The sequence below is a fragment of the Lepus europaeus genome, chromosome 21 (assembly GCF_033115175.1).
Source record: "Lepus europaeus isolate LE1 chromosome 21, mLepTim1.pri, whole genome shotgun sequence".
Taxonomy (NCBI): Eukaryota; Metazoa; Chordata; class Mammalia; order Lagomorpha; family Leporidae; genus Lepus; species Lepus europaeus.
In genome coordinates, this window is record NC_084847.1 from 58,722,603 (window position 1) to 58,732,454 (window position 9,852).

At 59.8% G+C, this 9,852-nt stretch overlaps 1 protein-coding gene across 1 annotated transcript in view; it reads left to right on the top strand.

Moving 5' to 3' along the window:
- The window catches only part of GNA12 (G protein subunit alpha 12), a 100,818-nt gene extending 91,515 nt beyond the window's left edge, over positions 1-9,303 (top strand). The window contains exons 3-4 of the mRNA XM_062180014.1: positions 6,445-6,495; positions 7,298-9,303. Of these exons, the coding sequence (XP_062035998.1) occupies positions 6,445-6,495; positions 7,298-7,867 (621 nt within the window). The 3' untranslated portion in view covers positions 7,868-9,303. The remainder of the gene's footprint in view (positions 1-6,444; positions 6,496-7,297) is intronic.
- Positions 9,304-9,852: the final 549 nt, after the last annotated feature.

The window sequence follows — 9,852 nt, forward strand, 5'->3', positions numbered from 1 at the left end:
CAGCTCCCGTCTGCTGGTCCACCCCTGTGCCTGCAGCGCCTGGCTGGCCACTGGGGCCACAGCTGGGAGCTGGGAACACGATGCAGTCTCCCGTGTGGGAGACTAGAATCCAGCTACTTAAGCCGGAGCCAGGAATCAAATCCAGGCACTCTGGTGTGGCACAGAGAGAAAGGGAGGTCTTCTATCTCCTGGTTCACTCCCCACATGGCCACAATGGCCAGGCAGGGGCTAGGCCAAAGCCAGGAGCTTCATCCGGGTCTCCCACGTGGGTGCCGGGGCGCAAGCGTCTGAGCCATCTTCCGCTGCTTTCCCAGGCCACAGCAGGGAGCTGGGTGGGAAGTGGGGCAGCCGGGACTCGAACCAACCGGTGCCCTAAGGGATTCAGTGCTTACCCACTCCTCCACCACTCCAGCCCCAGTTTGGTGAGAGTTTTAGACCATGGAAGTATGTTGAGTGTTTTCAAATATATCCATTTTTTCTTGCATCTATTGAAATAGTCATGTTTTTCCTTATTTTGTTAAGATGGTCTTCTTTTATATTTATTGTTGTATTATCCTTTTACACATTGTTGGGGTAGGTTTGCTGAACTTTTGGTAATTTTCTTTTTCAGTAGTGACCCTGTCAGTCTTGGTGCTGGATTATGTTGGCCTCGTAGGAGTTGAGTTTTACTCCTCCTTTTTTGTCTTTTCTGGGAAAGTTTGTGTAGGATTAGTTTTGTTTATTTTTGAGTGTTTGATAGAATCCATCACTAAAACTATCCAGGCCTGGAGTCACCCTTTGGGGAATATTTTTTGTAACAAATTAGTTTTTAAACATAAATACAGGTCTGTGAAAATTGTATGTCTCCTACTGGGTGACTGTTGGTAGCTTTTCATCTCTGTGACACAGTGCCTGAGCCAGGCTCCTTGTGAGGAGAGCGCTTGATCCTGGCTCACAGGTACGAGAGTCACAGCCCAGAGTGGGCAGCCCCTGGGCTTAGCCATGGGGTAAGGCCAGAGGTGGCGGGGAGTGGCAGGCCCAGCTCCACTTGGAACAGCCCTCTGCCGCTGGGCCACCTCTCAGGCGCCGTCTTGGACTTGCCCTCTGCTCCCCTCGCGCCGTCTCCGTGGGACTCTCGCAGTCAGCCACCCGTGTGGCTGGGGGGCCGTGTCCTAGGCGCAGCACGGTGCCTGTCGCCAGGGCCTCCCCTGGCGACGTCCCCTGATGCCCTTTCAGGCGCGGCTGCCGGCAGCTTCCGCACCCTGGCCACGGGGGTTTGCTTTCTCTCCTCTGATTCCTCGAGCCAGGAGGCCATCGATTTTGTGGACATCTCCAAAGGAGCAGCTTCGGGCCTTGTCAGCTTTTTCCATCGTTTGTTCATTTTCTGTTTCATTGGTATCTGGTCTTTATTTTTTTTTTTTCCTTTTATGTGCTCTTTTCTAAGCTTTTTGTGGAACCTTGGGTCAGTGGTCAGGGGCCACCTTTACCCAGCACGAGTGCGCACGCTGCAGGCTCGCCTCCGATGTGGCCCCGGCCCCGGCCCCCAGACCTCGTAGCTCTAGAGCCGTTGGCTTTCAGTTCAGACTGCTCTCTGAGTTACGGTGTGACGTCGTCGGCTTTCAGTTCAGACTGCTCTCTGAGTTACGGTGTGACGTCGTCTTGACTTCTGTTACTGCTGAGTGATGCTCTGGGCGTTTTCGTCTCTTTGCTTCCACGTTGCAGATCTGATGCTGGCAACCCCCAGCACATCCAGCTCGGTTCCACCGCCCCTCTATCCCTGCAGAGGTGTGGGTCTCTAACCGGCTAGTGACTCCCAGCCGGCTCCTGGGAGGTGCCGTTGTCTCATCCCCCTGTCTTGCCCGCTGGGGGCAGCAGTTTGCCCTTTGACCTCACTTTGTCTGAGAAAAGCTGTTGATATTGTATTTATTTTCCTGTTTATTTGTTGATTTGTAGAGAGAGAGATCTGTCTTCCATCCAATGGTTCACTCCCCAGATGACCACAGCAGCCAGGGCTGGGCCAGGTTGAAGCCAGGAGCCAGGAACTGCTCTCCCCCCCTCACGTGGGTGGCAGGGTCCCCAGGGCTGGGCCAGGTTGAAGCCAGGAGCCAGGAGCTGCTCCCCCCCCTCACGTGGGTGGCAGGGTCCCCAGGTGCGTCAGGGAAAGCTGGATGGGAAGTGGAGAGCTGGACGGGAGCCAGCACCCCACCGTGGGAGGCCAGCGTCGCAGGCAGCACTGGCCCCCGGGGATGCTGGCTTCCAGGTCACTTTTCCTTTTGTTTTTTGATGTTGATTTGATTTGATTTTCATCTACTCGGAAGGCAGAGCAATACAGACAGACAGAGAGATCTCCCGTCCACTGGTTCATTACTCGTCTGCCTGCAGCCGCCAGGGCCGGGGCCTGGCCTGAGGCAGTCCAGCGGGCGTGCGGGCACCCTGACAGAAGCTCGGCTGTGCCGCGATGCCCGCCCGTCCGGAAAACTCTGACTTCTTTCCTGACCCAGGCATTATTCAGACGTCTGTCGCTCAATGTCCTTGGTACATTTTTCTTCACCTATCAAGTTGGGGATTTGTGGAGCATCTTGAAATCTGTAAATTCACGTCTTTTACCAAATTTGGGACATTTATGCTTTTTTTAAAAAATTACTAATATGGTTGGTATGTCCTTTTTTTAAATATTTATTTGAAAGCATTACAGAGAGAGGTCGAGACAGAGAGAGGTCTTCCATCTGATGGTTCACTCCCCAGATGGCCGCAATGGCCAGAGCTGAGCCGAGCCGAAGCCAGGACCCAGGAACTCCATCCAGATCCCCCACGTCGGTGACAGGGGCCCAACGACTTGGACCATCCTCCGTTGCTTTCCCAAGTGCATTAGCAGGGAGCTGGATCGGAAGTGGAGCGACCAGGAATCGAACCTGCACCCACCTGGGATGCCGGCCCTGCAGACCGAGGTTTTAACCGGCTGCGCCACAGCGCCGGTCCCTGATGTGTCTTTTTGAGATGGTGCAATGTTTTGGAGCTGCACGGAGCTGGTGGTTGCACAACGTTGTGAGCGAGTCAGTGCCCTGGGATGGTTTATCCCACTCCCAGTCCAGCGTCCTGCTGATGTGGTGGCTCAGGTGCCCGGGCCCCGGCCACCCACAGGGAAGCCTGGGGTGGAGTCCAGGATCCTGGCTTTGCCCTGGCCCAGCCTGGCCTGTGCTGGCATTTGTGGAGTAAACCAGGGGGTGAAAACACCACTCAGCTCTGTCTCTCTGTTTCTCTCCCTCCCTGCCTGCCTTTCAAGTAGATGAAACTAAGCATTTATAATAGTATTTTTATTATGTGAGTTTTATCTCAAAATAAATAAAAGCAAAACAGATAAAGGGAAACCCAGGAGTAGGGTCCTGGTGCTCTGGGGGGCAGGCTCCGCCTCTGGCCATGCCCCTTGCACTGGCGAGGAGGCTCCCAGCAGTGCCGCCTCCCTCCCCGCTCTGGCCATCTGACCGAGGGGCAGAGCCCCAGAGCCCCGTGACTCCACACTGCTGGTTCCCTTTGCTCAGTCTGACCTCCATTTTGAAGGATTGATTTTTTGTTAGTCTGTTTTGGGTTATGGAAGGTTTTAGAATGGCTCTGAAGTCGAACCCCCTCGGAGGGGCCTCCCAGCCGTGTCTGGCCTGCTCCTGCCGCGTGCTCGATTGTACTTGGGCGTGATACATCCTTGTGAGTGGTGTGCGTGGTGTGGTTAATTGTCCCGCGTTGTGTGTACCAGAGGAAGCGCACGCCAGGGTGCACACACTGATGCGGCTCCGTTCCCTGTGCAGCTGTGTGCTCCTGGACCTCTGGAGCCACTCGGCACACGTTAGGGTTGCAAACCAGCAGGTTACGGGTACCCCGACAGCATCCCGGAGCCTTTGTCCTCAGCGAACGTACCTTAATGGGGTGCTTCTGTGTCTGCCCACAGCACACAGTGACGTCACCAGTGTTAACGCAGCCTGCGTTCAAAACGAGGCCTTCTCTTCAGGAGCTGTGCGCTCGAGTATTTTTAACATTTTTTGTTCAGGCCCCGTTGGGTAGCATCTCTGTTAAGAGGAAATTAGTCTTTTATTTGCTGCTTATTAAGGAGTGGAAACAAAGGCCTGGCCTTCAGAATCCCTCATGATTTTAATGTAGAGCTCTTTCTGAATGTGTGCTACTTGGTACGTTGAAGCAGCGAGCTGTGCCAGGGTCTCCCTCCCCCCACTGTCGGCAGGTGCATCTGGGCCCCGTCTGAGCACTGCGGCCAAAGCGGGCAGTGGCGCCCCCAGCACCCCCATCTCAGACTCACTTACATCTGTACCAGGTGTACAGATGTGCCAGGTCTACAGGTGTACAGGTGTACCTGGTATACAGGTGTACCAGGTCTATAAGCGTACCTGGAGTACAGATGTGCCAGGTCTACAGGTGTATCAGGTGTACCTGGTGTACAGGTGTACCAGGTCTATAAGTGTACCTGGAGTACAGATGTGCCAGGTCTACAGGTGTATCAGGTGTACCTGGTATACAGGTGTACCAGGTCTATAAGTGTACCTGGAGTACAGATGTGCCAGGTCTACAGGTGTATCAGGTGTACCTGGTATACAGGTGTACCAGGTCTACAGGTGTACCTGGAGTACAGATGTGCCAGGTCTACAGGTGTATCAGGTGTACCTGGTATACAGGTGTACCAGGTCTATAAGTGTACCAGGTGTACAGATGTACCAGGTCTACAGGTGTATCAGGTGTACCTGGTATACAGGTGTACCAGGTCTACAGGTGTACCTGGAGTACAGATGTGCCAGGTCTACAGGTGTATCAGGTGTACCTGGTATACAGGTGTACCAGGTCTATAAGTGTACCAGGTGTATCAGGTGTACCTGGTATACAGGTGTACCAGGTCTACAGGTGTACCAGGAGTACAGATGTGCCAGGTCTACAGGTGTATCAGGTGTGAGGAGGTACCAGGTCTACAGATGTGCCAGGATGTTAACCTGTGGGTTCCCAGTGCCCCCTGCCACACCTCCTAGAGCCCTGTGGTCCTGAGGAAGCACCAAGGCCACCAACCATGCAGTGGCCAAGAATGAGCCGGAACTTGCGTACACGCAGGGGACAGAGAGACCGCTGCAGGGGACAGTCACACAGCTGCACAGCGGGCAAGACGCAGCGGCGGTCTTTCCATGCTGGCATGCGTTGTACACATTGTTAAGGTTTATGTATTTATGTATTTGATAGGCACAGTGAGAGAGAAAGATCAGCTGCAAATGCGCACAGTAGCCAGGCCAGGCCCCATCTGGGTCTCCCACGTGAGCGGCAGGGCCCACGCACTCGGGTGTCCTGTGCTGCCTCCCAGAGCGTTAGCGGGGAGCCGGGTTAGACGCGTGGCGTGGCTGGGACTCAGACGCTCAGTGTACGGGCTGCGGGCGTCCCAGGCGGTGGTTTTGGCGTCCTGCGCCCCAGCGCCCGCCCTGGCGTTTCTTAGGTTTTGAGGAACAGTCGGGAGACTCTGACTCCCAGCTCGATAGAAGAGTTCTCCCCAAGCCACGGGCAGTAAGCACTCGGCCCTGTGTGCTCAGGCACCCCGGTCGCAGCATCTCGCAGTGACGGCCACCGGGGCTGTGGCGTCAGGGCTGCGTCCCCAGCCTTCCTAAGGCCCCGACAGGAGGCGACTGAGGGATGAGCACAGACGAGGTGAGCTCGCCGTCCCGCGGCAGCGCTGCCCGAGACCAGCGGCCCACTCCATGCAGGCAGTGGCGTGCTCCGCGTGGAGGAGGGGCCGTGAGAACCCACCCGTCAGTCACCGTGCCCTGGAGACCCTTGCCGGGGACCAGAGGTTGGCCCGCCAGGAGCCTGGCCAGTGCACAGGGGCTGCGTGCACGCTCTCCCCGTCCACACGGTGCTCAAACCCTTCCCCAGGGCTCCGTTGCCGATGGGAAGGCGTCCTCTGCCCTGTCCCCATGCAGGGCCTTCACGCCTCTCCATGAAGTCACAGCTCAGGCTGTGCCCTCGTGCCCCCCATGAACACCCCTGCCGCGGGCGCCCCATTTCCCACAGAGCCTCGTGCACGCGTGACACAGGATCCCTGGGGCAGCCTCTTGTGGGGGGGGAGGGATGAGTGCTCGTGGGGCTCCGTGGGCTCGTGGCTGCTGCTGCAGGGGCCCTGGCAGCGTGGCCGTGCACGGCTTCTCCCTGGTGGTTGTGGGGTCACCCCTGGAGCTGGGCAGTGCCCTGGCTGGGCCAGGAGGCCAGCATCTGCGTGAGCACCGGAGTCCCACAGGGTGCTCTGGAAAACAGTCCGCATCCGGGGCTGGAACTGCATTTTATACTTCTCACGTGTGTGTTTTCTGTGTTAAGAACACCCGTACCCCGTCAGTGCTGCCTTGCTGTCCTGTTGACCGAGGCTGCCACGTCCCTGTCCCCTGCGTCCCCGGGGTCCTCGATCAGCACTGAGTCACGGTGTTTCTCCTCTGACAGGGGGAATCAGTGAAGTACTTCCTGGACAACTTGGATCGCATCGGCCAGCTGGTGAGTCGGGACCAGGAGACCAGAGCCATCCGGGAGCTGGGCTCCGGCTGCGTGTGGGCGGCACTTCTCCTGCGTGGCACCGGCAGGCTGTCCAGGGGGAGGGGAGAGGTGGTCCTGTGAGAATGACTCCACCCAGAGGCAGAGCCCCCTTGCATGGGCTCACTCCCCACCTGGCGGCAGTGGCCAGGGTGGAGGCAGGCTGGAGCCAGGAGCACAGTCCAGGTCGCCCGCACGTTTGGCAGGAGCCCAGCTATGTGAGCCGGCACCTGCCGCCTCCCAGGGTGTGCGTGAGCACAAAGTGGAACCGGGAGCTGGGTCAGGAACCCAGACACCCGGAATGGGACCCAGGCCCCAGCCAGCAGCCTAACTGCTCGGTCGGACTCTCGCCCCGGATTTTATCAGCATCTCTGTAAGGTCCACTCTGCAGTTGTCCAGTGTCACATGGGTTTCCCTAGGTCTCTGTCGGTGCCTTTGCCGAGGTAACTGGACCGCTGACCCACGGGGCTTCCTACAGCCCTGTGGTGTTCCCAGCCACGGCCTCTGGCTCTGTCCCGTGGCCCGGCCTGGCCGTGTCCCTGTTTGCTTTCCCCTCGCTGCAGCCGAGAGTGTTGCCAGGGCGAGGCTGCAGGCGGCCTCTCAGTAGCGTGGCGAACCCTACATGGGATGAGCGCGTGCGCCATGGAGGTGGGGGACAGGGTGGGCGGGCAGAGGCCCGGAGAGGGGGACTCGGGCGGTGCGAGCTGCGTGTGCCTTGGGGGTCTGGTCCGACGTCGCGTCCCCCTCCCTCCCCGCTCTGTTACAGAACTACCTCCCCAGCAAGCAGGACATCCTGCTGGCGAGAAAGGCCACCAAGGGCATCGTGGAGCACGACTTCGTCATCAAGAAGATCCCCTTCAAGATGGTGGACGTGGGCGGCCAGCGCTCCCAGCGCCAGAAGTGGTTCCAGTGCTTCGACGGGATCACGTCCATCCTCTTCATGGTGTCCTCCAGCGAGTACGACCAGGTGCTCATGGAGGACAGGCGCACCAACCGCCTGCTGGAGTCCATGAACATCTTCGAGACCATCGTCAACAACAAGCTCTTCGTCAACGTCTCCATCATCCTCTTCCTCAACAAGATGGACCTCCTGGTGGAGAAGGTGAAGACGGTGAGCATCCGGAAGCACTTCCCGGATTTCCAGGGCGACCCGCACCGGCTGGAGGACGTGCAGCGCTACCTGGTCCAGTGCTTCGACCGGAAGCGGCGGAACCGCAGCAAGCCCCTGTTCCACCACTTCACCACCGCCATCGACACCGAGAACATCCGCTTCGTGTTCCACGCCGTGAAGGACACGATCCTGCAGGAGAACCTCAAGGACATCATGCTGCAGTGAGGGCCGCGCGGGCCGGCACGGGCACCGGGGAGACTACTGAGAAGCCAAGCCGCCGCCGGCGTGACCTTGTGAGCCTCGTAACACAGCTCGCTTTTCCTCTTACCGACACGTGATCCCTGCTGACCTAGTGAGTCGGGGTGTGTGCGTGCACGCCCTCTCTCAGTGACAGAAGCCAGCAAGCAGCTGGCCCTGCGGGGACGCCGGCCCGCGGTGCTGCTCCCCTCACGCGCCTTCCAGAGAGCGCAGACCCCGGGCCGGGTCCTCGGAGCCCCGTCCACGTGTGTTAGGTAGAGCCCAGGGGCCCCTGCCTGCCCACTGCGTGGACCTGCCTTAACACCGCCCCGGCGGCGTGCCCGCCATGTTGCCCAGCGGCACACTACGGTGCGCACAGGGGTGCTCCCACGCCTGATCGCGCCCCACCCGTCCCCACCCAGTGGCAGAGACGCAGAACCCAAGTGGCCTTGTGGCTGAGCCCCTTCCCCGGGCGAGTCACCTCCCCACATGCTCATGGCGCGGCGGCGCCTCCCGTGCCAGACAGCGAGCCTCGCACACGCCCTCTGGGGCTCCGGCCGCTCAGGCAGCCCCGAGGTCCCCACGCTGCCAGCACCAGGTGCCTTGGCCTGCCGCACGCTCTCGGCTCTCCTGTCACCTCTCCTGCTTCCCTGCTCACACGTGACACGGAAGCGGCTTGCGGGAGGCTGCAGGAGGCCGCCGTGTCGGCCCAGCCTCAGACCTAAGCTCACGGCCCAGGGCTTCCACTGTGCTTCACAAACCTTGCATTCCAGCCCGGTCCCCCGCACCGACCCTCCCGCACAAACGTGCCGTCTCCCGGGCCGGGGCCGGGGCCCACGTTGCACCCTCACCGGCCCTCGGGTCCCTGTGGCCTTCCAGGCTCGTGCGGCAGCTGCGGGAGCAGAGGAGGGGCAGGCCTCGTCACTGTGGGGTTCGAGTGAGGGGCGGCGGGAGCCTCTGGCCGCGCAGGAGTTGGGGTCAGCTTTGGCTCGGAAAACAGCATTGCTCTTGCCGTGCGTGCCATTTCCGGTGGGAGGTGCCCTGTGGCCAGCGCCCACAGCTCTGGGCGGGGCCGTCAGTCTGTGTGAGCCCTGGAGGGCTGCCCGTGCCTCCTCCCGCAGCCGTCCCACGGCTGCCCTGTGGCCTTGTTTAACCCGACCCCAGGGGCTGAGGTCAGCCTTGGCAGGAAGAGCTTGCCCCTCGCGCCCGCCCGCCCCTGCCCTGCTGTCCGTGTCCGCTGGACTGAAGGGGCCTGGGCCCTGGGGCTGGAGCAGGTCCCTGGGCGGCGCTCGTCTCTTCCAGAACTTCAGGCTTTTGTACTTGTATTCTGACGTCACTGTCTTTTGTATGAGATGTTGGAGGAGCAGGAGGGGCCGCCTCCCCCGTGCGTGCGCGAGGTCTAACAATAAACACCCTGGAACGCAGAGGCTGCTGCTCGTGCTGCCCCGGGGCTGGGGCTGGCGCCGGGCCCTGGGCGCCGGTTCTCGCACTCTCTACTTCCAAAGGAAAGGGAGTCGGGTTAGCGGTCGGGACGCAGGCTCTTGTAGGAGCTTCCCCTTCGTGACTGGTGGGCCTGGGCGTCCTGGAGACAGACGTGGACTCAGGCCCTGTGAGAGAGAGGCGCCTGTGGTGGTGGGCGTGGCCCGGGGCCAGTTGTGCATGTCCTGTGCTGTGTTGGCACTGACTGGCAGTGTCCGTCACCGTCCGTCTCTGCAGGTTTATTAAACCCGTAGGCATCTTTACTCGGTGTAAAGTATCACTAGGGATGCAAAGCCAGGGGTCGATTTTGCAGTCCCCAGCACTGAGAGCGGATCAGTCCCGGGGCTATGGGAAGGCGCGTGGCTGGCCCGTCAGTTTGTGTCTGCACCGGACAAGGCCTGGAGAGTGGGAGACGGTGAGGGCGGGTGCACCCCCGCCCCAGCAGCGCGTCTGTGCGGCCGGGGACGTGAGGTCCTGCACACATGAGGGTGAGC